This window comes from Plectropomus leopardus, chromosome 12 (assembly GCF_008729295.1).
Source record: "Plectropomus leopardus isolate mb chromosome 12, YSFRI_Pleo_2.0, whole genome shotgun sequence".
NCBI classification, from domain to species: domain Eukaryota; kingdom Metazoa; phylum Chordata; class Actinopteri; order Perciformes; family Serranidae; genus Plectropomus; species Plectropomus leopardus.
Genome location: NC_056474.1, coordinates 16,061,623 through 16,080,978, shown reverse-complemented (window position 1 = coordinate 16,080,978; position 19,356 = coordinate 16,061,623). Strand labels below are relative to the sequence as shown.

The 19,356-nt window shown below is 41.3% G+C and overlaps 1 protein-coding gene across 3 annotated transcripts in view; it reads right to left on the bottom strand.

Annotated features, from left to right (window-relative positions):
• The window catches only part of ece2a (endothelin converting enzyme 2a), a 91,264-nt gene that overhangs the window by 44,931 nt on the left and 26,977 nt on the right, over positions 1 to 19,356 (bottom strand). For all 3 annotated transcript variants that reach the window (XM_042496974.1, XM_042496975.1, XM_042496976.1), the window contains exon 3: positions 4,541 to 4,824. In XM_042496974.1, the coding sequence (XP_042352908.1) occupies positions 4,541 to 4,824 (284 nt within the window). The remainder of the gene's footprint in view (positions 1 to 4,540; positions 4,825 to 19,356) is intronic.

The following is a 19,356-nucleotide window of genomic DNA, read 5'->3' as shown; positions in this document are numbered from 1 at the left end:
CTTCCCTCTTTCTTTCTCCCTCTCCTTTGCTACCTTCTTTCCATCGGTCTCACACTGGCGCACTGCTCATTAGCTTTCTGTCAGTCTCAGTTTCTGTCTCCTTTTCCCCCTCTTTTTCCTCTTTCTCATGTGCTGTCATGCAGTCCCCCCCTCTTTCCTCACTCTCCTCCTTCCTTGTGTGTGAATTCAGCTAAAGAATCTTCAGGGATCTCCTCCCTTTTTATCACCCAGGCCATTTTCCTGCTTCTTCAGTTTCTTCCTCTCCTTCTCGCCTTTCTATCTCTCATCTTTCTCCATCTGTCCCCTTTTTTTCCATTTAGTGAGAATGTTTTTTTTTTTGTTTTTTGATATGAAATGAAAGTAGGCTCTGAACCCGCCTCCCACATTCCTGCAAAACACACACAAACACACATAAACTGAAATCGTGACTGCTGCGCCGTGCCCGTATGAGCCACAGTGAGGGAGAAAAAATACACCAGTGCGGAGAGCTATCAACTTCTCATGATTACACACACAGCCCGGTATTTGCACATACAGAGATGCACAACGCACGGAGTGCAGCAGAGAGAAAACATGAACACAATCACAAGTTACCGTCTCCACGCAGTCCTGAGCATGGAGCAGGTGAGAGAAAGGAAAGTGGAAATGATGGGAAAACAGAGTGAAAGGCTGAGGTGAGAAGAAGAGATGGTGCGAAGAGAGGCAGGTGATGATGACTGAGAAGGAACTCAACTCTTTTATTGTAATGGCTTTCAAACGGGAGCTGCTTCGTGAGTTCAGCTTCACTTCATTTGAATGGAAGTCAAATCCTCCCATCTGTCCCCCAAACACACTCACTGATCCTTTTTTAATACTTCCTTCTGTTAGAGGAAAACACCCAGGACACTGTCTACTTCTCTCTCTCTCTCTGTGTGTGTGTGTGTGTGTGTGTGTGTGTGTGTGTGTGTGTGTGTGTGTCAGTCACTGTCCTTAAAACTTGGCCCATATACAGCAGAGTATATGCCTTTGTTTACTCCTAGAGTCAAGCTTGTCCCTGGTAAAGCTTGTAGCATTATAAACCTGAGTTGATTTGAGGTGATCGAAAGATCCTTTAAATACTTCCGTCTGATAACATTTTTCAGGCCTCCTCTTCTGTCGGTGATGACCTCTATAAAAGCATGCAATGCACTGTTCTGATGTCTGTTTTAAAGGGTCATCTATTTGACACAGTGCTGTTTAAATTTAGGTAATCAAATTTCCCAAAACATTTAACTGCTTAAAAAATGGGTGAGTACTTGCCATCTTCCTAGATCTATATTTTTTAAACAGAAAACACGTTTTTTTTATGGTGATATTTACTGTAAATGACATACAACATAGCCAACACCAAGTAGGTTAATATTAGTGATGGTCATTTACCAGGAACTTTCATCTGCCTGAGGAACACCCTCCACCCAGCTCCCATCTTATTTAGACTTGGCTAGCTGGTTTGTGTACAATACACAGAGCTGATCGTACACAGGTAAGACGCCATGTGTCACAAACTGTGGTAAAAACCCCACCTGAGATGCAAATTCGAATTGCACTGTATACATGTTCAAAGTATGCTCCTAAAACCTGAATAACACCAGCATATCCCACATCTTAATCAGAAATATTTTTAAAAAAAAATTAAAGGCCTAATTCAGTAATCCTGAGTATGATGTTTAAAAGACCCGTGTCAAAATCAGAAAATTGTCCTATAAGGAATAATAGTGGAATATTAGTGTGTGTATGTGTAAACATAGTCACTGATTTTTTACACCCTGTTTGTGACAGTTAATAAAACTGCATGTCAAAAACAAACAAACAGCAGATTCAACATCCCTGCACTGTCATTGCAGCCAGGGACTGACTGTTACGGAGAAACGTGTAGCAGCACTGCTGTGAAAAATCAGCAACAAAAACTTTGAACCCACAATGTCCACAATCTGACAAGTTCCAGCAGGACCATGATCCGAAGTGGGGGAGAAATTAACATATTCACCAACCAAGATTACATGTTCCCCTGATGTTAGCATGTAACACTTGCAGTAGCGTGCCTGGAGCAGCTGTTCATATAAAGAAATCCACCTCACGCTCATGTCTGTTTGTCCCGAAGTTAGAAAAAAACTACAAAAATACAAAGTATTCAGAACGGTCTCAAATTTGAGGTTTTTGCTCATAGGTATTACTTTTACATAAGTTTACCTTATTGGCTGAAACTTTGGCCACATTTAATATGACCATCAGACATTGGAGCATTATACACATGAGAAAAAAAATAAGAAAAAACATGAATTGGCCCCTTTAATGCAAAATCCAAAATATTAGCATAAACTCTATGCTGGCAGCCTACTCACTGCAACATTTCAGTGGAATATCCAACTGAAAAACAACATAATATTGTCATTCATGTATAATTTAAAACTATCAGGTAAAAAGGCCAGCAGTGTTCTTCCAGATTAAATTTGCATTAACATTAGCTACACTTAGTCCTCTCTGTCTGCTTCCATTAAAATGATTCACGAAATCTGACCTTTCCCACCGCTGCATTTACTGTAATTATATATTCAGTCTGTGTATTGTGCCGAAACTACACCTGCAATTACAAACTAAACTTTGAATTACAACTCATTTAGCAGTGCTCCAAATGCGGCAGTCAGTGCATCATAAGTAGTTCTTCCCCATTCAGAGCTCGGGAGTCACCTACTTCACTTGATAACAGCGTTCTCTTGTCTTACTGTGTCAAGGTCAAGCATGGCTAATGGCCAAAACATTGTCATTGTCACATTGACACAGTAGTGGTTAGTGCTGCAGCCAGCAGCTGAAGGGCACTCGACGTCATGTAAGTCAACTGATGGGCTGCGGAGATGGAGTGGAATTGTAAAGTGCCGCTATTACCGATTTCACTGTCAGGGAGAAATCATTTATAGATAAACTGTTGCTGTGGCAAAGCAGTCAAATCATCATCGGTGAGTAAAGACTCTTGTAGCTTGTATAATACAGACTGGCAGCGGAGAGATAAAATCTGAATAATATATTTCAAGTAGCCTTCATCAACAAGGAGCAGGACCCCCACTGATACAGTTTCTTATCCCTCCAAAAGACACTCTCTGTATGCATTACATTAGCACACATCTTGGACTGTTATCCCTGTAAACTGTATATATATTTTGTTATACTGTGATTTTTTTTCTTTTTTACATTCCCTGATTATTATTTTTGCCCTTAATATGTTTATTGTATGTTTACTAAGTTTACCAAACACCAAAGCAAAGTAAGTGAAAACCTACTTGGTGATGCATCTTATTAGGAGCAAAAACATTGTTTTTAACCAGATGATCCCAAAAACTGTTTAGAAGATCCACTGTATGTCCAGAAAGCAACACTTAACCGACATGGTGAAAAACAGAAGGTATTAGGTCTTAGCTTCACGCACATCTTCAACCCAGCAGCACAGAAGATCCACACAATCAACCCCACCATTGGTGTCACCAATTCAGTATTTGACCAAAATTCTCCCCTTCTGCTCCTGACTTATGACACTGAATAATAATCAGAAAAGTGTTTTTGTAGAACATAATATATCCTTTTAGACATTTGTGTGGCACTTTGTGATCAGTGGTGTATGAATTCTTGAGTTATGGCCCAAAACAGTAAAACTGACCTTGAGGTTAGACCACCAAAATCTTATTACTTAAAATTTGTCACAAATGTCTACTTGGACTCACTGATGAAAAATTTCCCTTGAGGCATTCCTGTGGTATCGTGTTCACAAGAATGGGATAGATTGACGGACAACCCAAAAACGTAAAGCGTCATGACAAGGTTGTCGCAGGCAGCGAGGCATAAAATCTGCCACAGCTGAGATGCTGATCTACCTACATTACCAAAATAATAGTATTTGAGGGTTGTAATTTTGTGTTTGGCAACGGCAGTAAAAGTTTGGCATCTCTTTTTCAGTAAGCAAACAAACACACCTGTTTTGCACCAAGCTAGCTTTGTTTCTTGAACAACACAATTCAGGACACTTGCAACTGTGATACTATTGAGCAAACCAGCCGCGTTTCCAACAGTTTTGATCAGAACCATGGTAAGCAAGGACGTTTCATCAACTAGGAGCGTTGCACAAAGCACTACGTTAGTAAACATTTGTAGCAAGATGGCTGATTGCATTTGTTAACTGAAACCTTTGTGCTGTTATTACAGATATTTGTTTTTATCCAAAAATGAGACCAGTATGCTCGAGGCTTTCTAGAGCTGCCCCTTGAAAGTAAAAGATTCAAGATCCCTCACAGTCTACCCCCTAAAATGCTCTTAACTGTTCAAAATCAGGTGCTAGAACTGGAATGGGACCAGTTCCATGTTGGTGGAAAAAGGATAATAGCTACAGAACACAACAGAACACTTACGATAAAACTCCCAGCGTATGTTTTGTCGAAAAATGTTATCAATTTTGGCTAAATTTTCTCATAAAATTTGTGATCCAAATTCAAGAAATATTCAACCCTTGTCAGGATTCACAAATTTTTAACAATACCTCTGTGAGTGCTTGGTGCAGGAAACAGGCAGTGTGCAGCGACAGCTTCCAAGGTGACTTCTCTTCCACCATGAGGGCATCCACCGTGGCTTTCTCTAGGATGACATCGAAAGACGCATCGGGGAAGGAGAGCTGGCGTATGTCCATCTGATGCCAGGTCATACCCGGGCAGTCACTGTGCCTGGCGCTCATTGTACTGATGCACACAGAGGAGTAGTCTATGTTGGTGATGGAGTGATAGCCGGCACTGTACATGTCGCCGCTCATGCTGCTGTTCCCACAACCTGAAGGAAAGGGAAAGAACAGAGGAGGAAAAGTGAAGATGAGACATGCTGTGAGAGGAAAGAAGGTCAAAGAGAGGAATAACAGAAAGACTGAAACTAATATGTGTCTGATGACTCAAATCCCCAATATGTTTTTCAGGATGAGTATACCATGGTGTGATCAATAGAACAATGACAAACTGTATGATTAAACAGCAAGTTCCTATCATGGTAGCAAACACACACACACACACACACACACACACACACACACACACAGTATCTATTTAATTGAGCTGCTGTTCAGTCATGAGCACAGATGGAAACCTCTGTCTCTAGATGACCACACGGGGTTCATATAAAATGCATTCAGGTGGGACCAAACTATCCTCACATGACCTCAGAATGCACGAAATCCATCACAAGCAAAAAGGTTGCAACTTGTCGCCTGTCACTGCGTGACATGTTGTTGAAAGCCTATGAGGGGCGTGAAAGAGGACACAAGAAAAGTGAAGACTGTCTCTCATGAAGCAAGGCAAAGAAGAATAAAAACAACTGAATGCAGCATCTCACCTTTTGGGTCAGATGACTCATAGATTGTGTAGATGGAGGAGGAGGAGGATGAGTGGGTGGAGAAGACAGGCAAAAGAAAAAAGGGAGAAGGAAGCAGTAGGAGGAGGACATGGTGGATACATATATCTTGATGCACACATTTCAGTAAAGGTGAAGTTTGTGTGTGTTAGCCTTAGAAACACTTCTATTATCTCGCACTTAAAGTTGCGTGCTTGTGCCTGCACATCTGTGTTTAAGGGCATCCGTCTTGGAAGCGGGTGAAGAGTGTGATAGGAGGAGCTGTGACTTCCGGCAGCACGTTGGCACTGACACCTCTGCTGCAAACGTGTGGCTGGCGCTTGTTATCACCTGACTGCTTCAACTAATTACCAGCTTCCAAAAGATCCTTGTGTGTGTGCGAGCGTGTAAGACTGATTCAGTTAGCAGCCTCACACACTCAATAACACATTTGTGCAGTCTGTAGAAATGCTGTACACTCATAGTAAGCATGTATGTCTATCACACATATGGACAGAACAAAAATTTAAATGCAACACTTTTTTGCCACAGGTTCAAGTTTAAAACTTGAAAAAAAACTTTTTTTATGCACTCACTAGATATATCTATCTCAAATTTGTTTGCAAAAACTTGCTTGTTATTCATTCATACTGCCAACTAGCTGGATACGCTTATCAGACCACGCACACAGGTGTTTTGCAAAATGTCAAGGCTGCACCCCTTTTTGGGGGATAGAAAACTAAATATCCAATAGATGTTTTTGCAGTTTGATATTTAGCCTTTCTAACAGCTGATGCAACAGGTTTGCAAAAATGGGGAATTTCTGCACAAACCATCAGAAACAGTCTCAGGAAACTCATCTACATACACAGTCCTAAGCAGGGTCTTGACCTCAAAGTCCTGCTATCTGGCGACTTCACACAGGCATTGATGATGAGTGGGCCACCACTCCTCAGGCCAAAATCAACAACCTGGTCAAATCTCTCTGAAGGACATGTGTCCCACTGCATCGGGCAAACACCAGATACTGACTTATCCTTTGAGGTATCTGTGACCAAAAATGAATTTCTGTTGTGCTTGTCATGTAAAATCCTTCTTTCAAGATAAAACTGCTAATTTTAGAGTGGTGTTTGTTGTGACTATCGGGAGTAAAAATGGTGCAGTTCAATCAGCATCTGGATGTGCCACACCTGTCGGATGGATAATGACGAGAAAGGAAAAGTGCTCAATAGCATGGATTTTAACGAATTTGTGACCAAATTTTGAGAGAAATATATCTTTGTGTGCATGAAAAGGTCTTAGATCTATAACTTAAATCTTGGAAACATGTGAGCAAACATAAAAGGACTGCATTTAAATTTTTGTTCAACAACTGAAAGCTGATAGGAGCTATAAAAGCAGAATTAAAGCTAAAAGGAGCAACACCTGCCACAGATGCATTAAAGAAGGACAGCAGAGCAACCCTGTGCTGTGTTGCTTATGCACAATTTTTTTTATGTGTGTGTGTGTTCCAAGTATCAGAGGGCTGGAGCCATGCCGTGCCTTGATGGCTATCCCCGTGACGCTGGCTTCAAAACAAGGGAGGAAATATGTCAGCACTGCTTGTCACACTGAAATCGTTGAGCGCTTTCTTTATGGATGGCTGGAATATGAGAAAAAGTGCCGGGGGTTGAATTACACAGGCTCAACAGGTTATTTTAGATAACTTTAATCTTACTTTAGTGTGCCAAAAGCGAGCAGCAGCTTTGGAAAATACATTTTGTACGAAGGAGAGACAACATGACAAACAAGATGTGATTTATAGGAACGCTGGAGATTCTTTCCATCTCAAAAAAGGTCAGAGAAACACCATGAAAACTGGTGACATCATCCTTTATGGAAGCAAGGAATATCGGTTCACGTTCACTATTCAGTTTATAGTGAAAATGAGGGTCTGTGGCTTCTTTTAATGCCCACGTTTGGTGCTCTCCAGAGTGGGTTAAATCCCTCCTGCCCTCTGCTCTCAAATCCCCAGGTATGCCACACATTGTTTCAGAAGGGTTCCCCCCGCTGACCCAGCTATGTGTGTGCATGTGTGTGTGTTTTCTTTTTCCATGTGCTCAGCTCTGAGGAAGGGGTGTCACATGACAGCTCATTCCTAGGGGTTGTCACGACAATTATAGTTGCCAGGCTGTCATCAAGGACACTACTCTCATTTTGGGTCTGTGACATCAGCTGGTGCCCTCTGCAACCTCTGACCTTCACACACAAACACACACACAAGGTCACCTACTCACCTGCACACAAACACTGCCAAAAAAGAAATCTCACAGCATGTGCTGCATGCATGTCAGTCCGTGTGTGTGTGTATGGGGAGATCCTAGAGTGCATGTATTACACGTGTTCATGTGACAAAGGTTTATTCAGGATACCAGGCCAGTCTGGAGCCTGGAGTCTGTTTTTCCTCCAGCTGGAAGCGAGGACGCTAAAACCTCCTGATAACGCATCCTAACTGGATTATCTAGAGCAGCAGAGAGGGAGACTAAAGTTAGAGGTATCATATCACCTCGTTCTGCTGGCTGTGTGAGTGTGCATGTGTGTGTGTGTGATGGAAAATTTGAGTCCCGGTCTTAAAAAGCATCATACCACTCATAACAAATCTGCAAAAACAAACTGTGGTGAACATCCGTCATCCGTATGTGACATGTCTGAGCTGTTTGTTAGTTTGTGCATTTGTTATGTTATGTCTGTGTGTCCATTTGTACAGGAAATTCATGAACAAACATGCTTTTTTTTTTAAATAGGAGGAGACGAAAACCAGCTGCTAGCACATAGAGAGGAATGTTGGCCAAACATGGAGGTGTTTCCTTCCTGCAGACTCAGATACAAGCGGTCCAACAATGGAATCAGATTGCATGACTGACCTGATAAACCCTTTGATATTCAAGAAAAGGCTTGACATGTGATTCTCACAGGAAAGAGGTAATCCACTGGAATAACCCAGTATTCCTCTGCTGCTTGTTGTATTACCAAACACCAGGGGAAAAGGCCAGCTGCATTTTCCTAAATTACACTACTGAAGGTCCAGTGTGTAGGATTTAGGAAGATATATTGGCAGAATTTAGATTTAATATAATAAGAATGTTTGCTTAATGTATAATCGCACTGAAACTGAAAATTGTTGTGCTTTGATTACCTTAGAATGAGCTGTTTATATGTACGTGTGGAGTGGATCCTTTTCTATGGAGATCGCCATGTTGCACCACCACGTTTGTACAGCTGCCCAGAACAGACAAACCAAACAGCGGCTCGAGATAGGGCCATTTGCACTTTCTCTTCGGCCATCATAGTTCCAGAAATACAACAAATGTTTAATGTGAAACTGCCCTATACAATGTTTTTATCAGTTTAAATCACCGGGTCAGTTTGTTTTGGAGAGGAGACCTCTATGGAAAATTTGACCCTCAGGAAAAATCTCCTAAATGTCTGAATCTTAAGTTAGCTGAGAAAAAAGGTGTGCATACATTAGCTAGTGCTGGACTAGTGGCCTGTCTCTGACACGAGGAAGAGACCACTATACATAATTTGGCCCCTGGTTTAAAATCTTCTGAGCATTAAACACTGTAGGAATTCTAAATGGGAGAAGTTTCAGCTGATTGCACTCTACAATCCTCAACGCTAGATGTCACCAAATCCCCCTAAACCTTACACAGGGTTTCATACACATTCATCTATTTGTTGCGGCCTGCCACGATCAAAACATCTGCCGCCATGCATTGATTTAAATTTTTTGGAGCTGGACCATTCATTAGGAGCGCTATTGAAATATGTAGACCAGTCTGCACACTCTCAGAGCTCAGAGCGTAATCTGGGCACAGACGGAGTGGCAGAACATGAGAGCAGAGACAGTAAAAAGTCATCAGTAATTGCACTGGGTCTGAGTTTGCATTCACTCGCTTCTGCAGCAGCACTTCTACTTATCCACTGATCTGATCAGCTCTTACCGGACCGACTGCTCAATTGTCCAAACAGCAACTCAAACTCCTCAAACTGCTGCTGAGGAAAAATAACGTATGAAAAGTTCCACCTGTGCTGCTTTCACAGACCTGCAAAAATGTCCGAATTTAGAGAGAGTACATAGAATGATAAAAAAAAAGGGACGCACACACAAGGGATGCACACACACAAGGGAAAAAAGTTTGCTGACCCCGTACCTACATGTCATCAGCTACTGCTAAACACAGATTCTAACAACTACACACTGTTCCTTTAAAAATACCATTTCTTCACCATAGGGAAGAGCTTAGCTAGCTGATCATTAAATCTATAACATCTATTTCACAATAACATGAAAATAGACATGATTATATTGCAAACAGCAGATCTCCTACGAGAAAAAGTTGCAAAAGTGAAACTGACACCTGTTGATGTCTCTGGGATTTTCCACAAGGAACAACCCCATTCAACACTTTGCTTCAGTAAATCATCAAGCTGGCTGGGTGCTCACCTCATTTATAGCACAAGAGTGTGGGATAGTATTACAGCAGAGTGCACATTGGTGAATGTAAACCCAGAACTACTTTAATGATTGCATAAAATGTTTGCATAAGCTTCTTTTCCATGAAGAACGTGCTGCTCTGTCAGAATATCTGAATTTCTGTGAATATTTGGTCAAAAATGTGTTCAAAATGGCACAATCACAACATAATCAGGGATGCAACACCAAAAATGTCAACTGAGATTTAAAGTCAACCACCTTGACTCTTACACAACATGAACTGCTGGAGATTTGACCTCTGGGCTATCAGATGACCTCCGTCCACATAAACAGCAACTCTCCAGAGTCCATCTATGGTCAGGAGGGGAGGTGGGTGGGGAACCCCTGCAAGTGAGCCAGCGGTGTGAAATATCAAAGCTGCTATCTCTGAGGTGAGACGAGCACAGCAGTGGAAACTCCATGATGTCAGAGGCATGCAGGGCACTCACTCACGTCGCAGACTGGTTTAGACACATTAAGGATGGAGAGCGTGGCCATTGCTGATGAAAGGTGATGGTCGCATGTGCTCTAGCAACAACACAAAGTCCCACCACCCCCTCACACCCTGCAGGCTCCGGGCTAGCCCGAGGTAAACTGATGCTACGGTGACACTTCACAAAGTTCAGCTGTGACTACTGTAAATGTCAACATATGAAAAAAAAAGCCAAAATAGATTGTGTGTTTTTCAGTGTGCACACATATTTATCACATGGCTCCATGTATGTGTACGCTTACAGCCCTGGTATTAAAGCCCAGACATTAAACCTTAAGTAGGATTACTTATATTTAACTAAAATGAAGAATTTTCCACTCTGTACACAGACATGAGGCTAAATGTTAGTGCAGTTTTGTTCGATTGTGAGGAATGTGTGATTAAGTTTGACTGTGACTGCTCGTGTCAGGTTATCAGAGGCCTGCACGTGTGTCTGTGTTTGTGTGTGTGTGTGTGAGTGTGTGTGTACGCACCGTGACAAAGATGAAAGCAGACAGTGTCACACTGGGCCTTGTTTTAACCAATTATCTCTTGTTATCTTCCCTCTAAGTTAGGGTCCACTGTGATCTGATTAATTAAGCATAAGTGTTTGTATGACAAGCATTTGTTGACATTTACACGCAATCACAGACACACTCAGACGCACACTCACGTGTCTTTAATTTATTTGACCTATATGGACTCTTAAAGGAAAACTCCAGCCCCCAAATAATATTTTTTATGTCAATTACTCACCCTGTGTTATGTTGAAGAAAACTTTGTTTTTCTTGAATGCCTCCATGGTGAATGAATACTCCAAAACTGGAGAAAATTATTGATGAATTAAAGTCACAGGGGTCCAATGGATATTCACACAGGAGATCGGTATTTAAGACCAATACACATATATATAGGTTATGACATAACATGACTAAAAATAACGTGAATGAAACATTCATACATTTCCTCGTCCATAAATATGATTTCTGCCTCGGTCACTTAAAAACAGACTACAATAGATTTCTTCGTGACATCATCAAAGTCCGTCTTTTGTTGCTGTTTTGATTGAGTAACGGCAGAAATTAATACTTTAGGTGAAAAACTTGTGACAAAATACTGATTACAGGTGAAATTTTTTGTCTTGTTTATTTATTCTGTTTCTATTGTCAGCTAAAAAAAAATTGATCGACTGTGACTTGGCTTTTTTGCTCGACCTTTTTGGATTCTGCATTCACTGGAAGGCTTGCCAGTAAAATAAAGTTTTTTTTCCTGAATTCAACATAACACATGGTGAGTAACTGATATACAAATAATAATTCAGGGGTTGAAGTATTACTTTAAGGCTGGCTTATGAAGCAAAGTAGTTCAATCAACATATCATCTGACCACCAGGCAAAAGTATACAAATATATGCAACTGAACAAAAAGTATAGTCGCTCCGAACAACCACAGGGTTTTAAAGAGAGTGGTGACATGCGATGAACTGTGAAAATAAAGACAGTTCTGACAGTCGCACCTTGAAGGCATACGAGGCTGTTGCACTTCGGCTGAGTTTCCGATTAAAAATGCACAATTATCCAAGAGTTGTGCTGACAGAAACAGCCTCACAGCTTGTTCGGCATCACACTGAGACGGAGGAGCAACAGTGGAGAAGATTCAGGAAGGAAGGAGGGGAGGTGGAAAAGAATGGAGGAAGGTAAGACACCAGAGGAGAGAAAGGACACAAGGAGTAATAAAAAATTAAGGAACAGGTGTAAAAGAGAAGTCATGGAAGGGGAGAGTGAAAGCAAAAGAGGCCAAAATAAATTGAAAAAGCAATGAAAAAAGGAATATTTTCTGTCACTACAAAAAGCATGACGAACTAAAGCAAGACAAGGGCGAAAAATGGGGAGATGAGGAAGAAAAGGCGGGAAAAGAAACACAACTGTCTTTATATTACATAATGTAAATACATCAACAGCTGGTATCCATTTACAGCCATGAAGGGATATCTAAACACATACATGGCTGTGTGTTTGAGCATGTACAAGCTGATCTGAACACAGCCTCATCTTAACAACTTCACCAGATACACATATTTTTATTTCCATGTTTTTTCAAGCAGTTTCAGATGCTCCGGAGAAGTTGCATCAGCATCGGGGCCAGATGAAATTTGTTCAAAAGCTCGGCTCTTCCAGCAAGTTCTCCTCACAAGTCTCTTCTTCCCTCCACTCACAAAAGCAACCTCAGTTACGTAACCGGGTATACGAGTTAATTAGTGACTGAATAATTAAGCGTGTGCCCGTGACAGTGTGACTGTTTGATGGAGTGTGAGCACCGTGTGTGTGTGAGTGATGGAGGACTTTTGGAAGGACTCCATTGTATGAATCTGCCTCTCCGCTGTGGCACAGAGCCTAAAGTTTCTCTTGGATCCAAAAACACCAACAGGCACCAGGAACGGAGGCTTAGTAAATGGCAACGAGAGGAGAGCCATCTTTTCTCTGTTTTTAGCCAGGACTAACAGTTATTGCAAGTCGCCCACCTCCCTCTTCATATCACTATTTATGCCTTGCTACCCTCCCTGCCAGAATTTATACAATGCCACCAGTCAAGCATTTGCAGCACGTAAAAATGTTTGAACATTGGACGCCTGAGTACTTTACACTTCACCGTCTGCTTAAAACAAAACAGTCAACTGTGGAGGCTGCAGCACCACTGTCTGCATTTTAAGCCCTCTCTGTCCTTAGCCGGGTCAAACGGATGAAAAAAAGTCTGATGATCAAGAGCAATGGATGGAGCACTAACATGACGGGTGGGCAGCTGTCAGACAAAGTGGGGGAGATGAGAGCAACAGGGGTGACTAAGAGTCGGAGTGAACAAGAGACAGAGAGAGAGTGTGTGTGGTGGAGAGCCCAAATGATGCAATTTGATCTTGCTGTGTAACTGAAGAACTATTGGACACACACACACACACACACACACACACACACACACGCACACAGGTCGGGTCCTTGTAAAAGATAATGTTGTGACCTGTTATACTTCCAGAAACAACAACAAAGTGATCAGCCCTTAAAATAATGGAACAGTGAAGCTATATTAGTCTCTGTTGTGTCCGTCTCTCTCTCTCTCTCTCCCTCTCTCCCAGTTTCCATCCCACTGAAGTGGCTCCGCAAAACTCTCATGAGATCCATCAACACCCCAGACAGCATATCAAAGTACAATAGCCATCAAATCATGACATCCTTTGTCACAAATACAGATGGGTGACAAATTAAAATCTCTTGATCTCTTCTGCAAGAATGAACACCATTGTTCTCTCCTTATCTCAGCTGGTGTTTGAGTGACTATACTGGATGATGACTGCTCCAAATAGTGTTGTAGTCAAGACCATACTAACCAAGACCAAGACTCAACTGTGACCAGAGTGTGCCGAGACCGAGACAAGATGAAGACTTTAAGGGGCCGAGACCCTTATCGGTAACAAAAAAGCAAACTACAAATGACTTACATGATTGTCTGGGTTTGAAAAATGAAGTTTTACATGCAATAACAGTAATTATGTTAGAAAAATAAATTTGTTGTGTGACCGCTCTTGAAAAAATCTGGAGTCCGCTATTTCCGAAACTGAGACCGAGTCAAAATGTGTTTGATTCCAAAACGAGACTGAGTCCCTCTTAAAGTGGTCTCAAGACCAAGACGGATCTCGAATACTTGAACAGCTCCAAAAAAATAAAAATTCAAAAGTTTCAATCTGGAGACTGATTAGGCCACATCATAAGATTCACATCATTTTCAAATTTATTGAACATTTTAATCAATCCTTACTGAGTTGCAAAGTGGAAGTCACTGAGATTATGTAATTATCCGTTTATGTTATGGTCATTAGTTTAAATTATTTTGGCTTTGTTTCTGAAAAATCTATTTTTTTAAGTCAGTTTGGCATAAAAGATGGCAACTGGCAGCCAGATGAAGTGAATAAAAATGCTTCATTGTTTCAGTTGAGAAAAAACAAGTGCTTTGAATTTGCTAAATTCATCCAAAACAGATGCAGAATCTGAATGTGAATCAATTTCATTTGCAGATTTTAGAATCAGTTTTTCATGAAAGAGTAATCTTTAGGCCCGTGACATGGCTTTTTATCAAATAACCAGATGTTTTCTAACACAGTTGCTCATTGTAGGTACTAGTGATTCAACTATAAGCCTTGAAAGGGCTCCAGCTATCAGTTTCTTAGTCTGGCTCACAGGATTTAGACTGGGGATTTAAGCCTGTCACTGGATCCCTGATAGTTACAGTTTTTAAAATCACTGTTGCTAAATGAAACTGGTTTTGCATGACCAGACCTACCCTACCTCCATAATTATTTTTAGCACTGTGCATGAAACAACAACAACAACAGCCTCTTGAGAAAACAACCTACACACTTTAACATCTTTAATGTTTCATGTGGTGTTTTCTTTTGCAGATTTAGCCATTAATTCTTCCCATGGAAATGTTCCATCAAAACAAGTTCCCCATAAAGACACTATTTCACGAGAGCACTGCTGCTGCATCCTGGGTTTAACGCCGCCAGAGTCGATTGTGATTGGTTTAAAGAAATACAATCACGAATTTTGTCCCTTAGTGTGGAATTATGATGGGTTTAGCCAGACCTTTCTTAAGTGCTGGCACATAGGTCTGGCTATGTGTGACTACCTTTCTCCTAACATTGTCTGCTTGGAAAACGAATGGTACACTTAATTAATTAATTAGTCTCTTTCTACACTAACATTACTACAGTAAGTCAGATCTCTCACTGTGCCATACCTTACATGTTGAAAATTATGAACACCTTGCTCATCTCATCACAGGCTCTGACACAGGATTCCCAACTGTATGATAAATTTGGTTCACATTATGAAAATATATCAGTATTTCCCCCAAGACCAAACGCAATAACAGTTCTTTCAATTAGTTTCAATAACCAGAGTGTGACGTCTTGTCACTGCAGTGGAAACATCGATATCGTCAGAGCCTTTTGTCAGGTTATACTACCTACATGATTTACAGTGAAGTGGAGAAGCCTGTCCAGGGCTGTTTGCTTGCACAGTTGTGTTAACAGCTGTGTCTGTCAACAGCCTTTCCCTCTCACTCCCCTTGATATTCATTATAGCCACACTGAGTCAGTTGCAGAGGCACCAATATTTATTTTTCCGTCAGGCTATTCTAGCAAGAAACTATGTGCGTGTGTGCGTGTCTCTGTGTAACTACGCACTGTACTGTTTGTTCTCTTTGACTGGCACTGTTTTGATGTCAGTCAGTCAGTGGTGTCGCAGCAGAGAGGAAGGTCATGATTCAGCAAGAAAATGTGAGTGTAAATGTGTGTGCGTGCAACCAGGTTTACAGGAATCATTTTTCTGCTCTTTTTAATCTGTTATTAGTCTACCTTACCTACACACAGAAACAACTACAGCTGAGTAAAACTGTTATTCCCCCCTCCAAACATCCCACTACCATACCGTATGTAACTATAAGAGACATGACACACAGACACATCACTGGCACTGTCAGGTACTTCCTTTGTAAGTGCACGCAATCAGGATTCAATGCAGACTGCCTCAGCAGGAAAACAGCATAACAGCACAGATTAGGCAAAGTCAGGGAGATAAAGTGTGCGAAATAAGACTCGGGAGGTACAGACACAAGCTGACAAAGATTAATCAGAGATTTTATGACAGCACACGATAGATGTTGCAATGGCATTTAACTACCCAAAAAAACTGCAGATTTCAGCCTTTTCTTCTAAATTCAGTGTGAGGTAAGATTTAGATTTAAAGAAACAGTATGTAAGAATTAAGAGGATATAGTGATGAGGATTGCAGATTGCAACCAGATGAAACTTCTTCTGGTTAGAATTGCTTCAGTTAGTGGTTCAGGAGGTTTTTACCAGCAGCTGAATTATCTGCAGACATCTCTTCCTCTCCAAAGCAAATGGACCAAATAATTAAAACTGGTAAAAACACAAAATAGAAGTTTCACATCACGAATCTGTGTCTCTCTGATGCTGTTTGTCATGTCGGAGCCCAACACCTGCTAACTTGTGTTCACCTTATTTCTAATCCAGGTGTTCAGGAGGTTCTTACAGGGAGCCAAATTATCTGCAGAGGTCTCCTCCACACGAATATTAGATGCACAAGGTGATTTAAAATGGTAAAAACACAGTTTAAAGCAGTTTCACATTCAAATCAGTGTTTCTCTAATGCAGTTTGGAATGTTGTAGACTGGCCACTAGCCAAACACTCCTATATGTGCTTAAATTTATCTATGATTACTCAAGATCAAGACGTTCAGGAGTTTTTTACTGGGAGCTGAATTATTGGCAGAGGGCTCTTCCTCTTCAAAACAAACAGACCAGGTGAAAGATCAGGTAAAATCACTGAATACAGCAGTTTTATGTAAAAAAAAAAAAAAAAAAAAAAAAAAGAAGCTCTCGGCACAGAGGGCCTGCTAAATATACAGTGGCTGACACAAAAATGCGTAAACATGAATGGCCTTTTCTCAAGTCAGTGTTTGGTTTGTCTGTTCTGAGCTACTGTAGAAACATGGCGGTGCGACATGGTAGACTCCTTTAATGAGGATCCACTCCCTATATAGATATACATTTTTTAGGTGAGTATACACAAAAGAAAACAGACTGATTATATTATATTTACTTTCTGCCAATATGCCCCCCCCCAAAAAAATTCTACACACTGAACCTTTAAATGAGGCCAAAACTTGGAGAAGTCTTAACGTCCCAGTGAGTGTAATGTTGATGGATAGTCTGACACATGCTGGGAACGAGAACAAAAATACACAAATAAATACACACGCATAGAGACATGTATTATTGTGTAGAGGGGGAAGAGAGGGTAACAGCAGTGTAGGCATTTTCAATTAGCCACCTACCAAGACCACGTCTGTGACAAAATGAAATGGCCAAAAAAGCACAGGTATTCTCAAGTTTTTAACACACACACACACACTCATTATGAGCACTCCTCTACCTGCCCCTGCACCCTTTACACACACACACACACACACACACACACACACAATCACTTAAAACACACATGCATGCAGGGGCTCAAACTCGACTGGTTAATTTTCTGCCTGGTTGGCAGGCGAGTTTGTCAGTTCAAGGTGTCTGCGTCTATATGTAAATGGCTCTGGTGCCTGACCTTGGTGTGATTATGCATATGGATCAGGTTTTACAGACGAGGACCGGCCCAGTGTGGGAGCTTTATGGCTGACCAAGCATATTGATCCCCACAGGAGGAAATGGCATGTCTCTCTGCAGTGTCATTGTGTCATGGTCTAATCTAAATCGGAGGTAGGAATACAGCTTGCTGCTGGAAATTCAGGGCTCCGAGCCTGCAGCTCACTCTGAAACACTTTCAGCCACTTAAATCGTTCAGTGGTAGTTTTAGTTTGCATAGGCTTGATCATAATAGCACCACTGCCACTCTGTATGTACAGTATGTGCTGCATGCAATCATTAAATTGCTTTAGTTTTGTAAGTTTAAAAGGAGATGACTGCAGTAGGGTAGGGCTGAAAGATTTAAGGTATGTCATTTTGAATTTTGTCACTGTGGAGCCATGAACACAAATCCAAACTTCCAAATGTTCTCAAAAACATGGATCACATGGCGTTCATTGTGGGTGGGGTGAAAATTCGATTCTCAGATGCAGCACAATTTCTCCTTTAAAGATTATGTCTCAATGTAGAAAAGTCAAAAACTGTAAATTTAAAACCAAATTCTGGACATTATGATTGCCTGTAACAGTTTTGTAAGACCAGACTGTACGTTCCTTAGAGCTGTGGATGGTGAAAGAGTTCCTTCAATGAGGACATCTTAAGCTGTGAAGAACGTTTTATGTTAAACTGTAAACTGACGACTCTATTAAATGCCATCTTTCTTTTTTATATACAGTAGTGTGGCAGTGCATAAACTTAGTCGTTAAATGACATTTGTTGATAGCCCAATAACCCATTAACATCTGTTCCAGCTAGCTAAACAGCTAAACCGGCTGTCTGCCTCTGCATTAAAATAGTGCACGGGTTGACAATTTATGATTCACATCATAATAATCGTAGACATACACCAGGTGAAACAAACTAAAAATACAATGGTAGCTGTGTGCCCAGCATTTAGTCTAAAAAAAAAAAAAAAAAAAAAGTTAAAGAGTTCAAAACTTGCAGACTTTTCGGCTTCCTACAGGTGCTGCAAAATAGTTACTGTAGTTTGTACCGACATGATAGTGTGGTTTGCCGTCTGCTTTCGGGCCACCAGTGAGCAGCTGACAGCAGTGAAGTCGCTAATGAAGAGTGAGTCAGCCTCTGAGACAGGCTGGTGGATGAAGATGGTGATTAATGCTGCATGCTTCATCCCCTCCTCTGGTGTGCTGCTACATGCAATATGCCAATGCCTCATCTCTACTCTCCATCTCTCACTCACACACACACACACACACACACACACTTTGATGTTCCAGCTGCTTGTCTGATACTTCATAAGGAAGCTGTAAGAAATGAAGACAGAACTGAATCAGTGATAAATAACAGTCATCTTTGTAAGCGTGCAAGGGTATAAAGGAAGGTCGTGCTGCAAGCATCTGCTGCCCAAATGACTGAAGTGGACCGGGGTGGACTGTATAAGCTGAGATACACACATCCACACACACACACACACACACACACACACACACACGACAGTCTGCTCTCACTGAATCATGACAACTTCCTGTTTAGCAGGAACTTGGTGTTCTTCGTCCTTGAGAAAAGCAAGAAACAAGAAGTGGAGGAGGTGAGAAGGAGGACATGCGGAGAAGTCAGACTGTTTGTGTTTGTATGTGTGTGTGTGAGACACACAAGTTATGTGGTCGGTATCTCCCAACAGGTTCCCTTTAAACACTATCCAATCTCCACCTGTCTGTGACCTTTCACTGGTACTCCCTGTAACTGCTCAAGTCAGAGACCAACGCTGTGATGTCA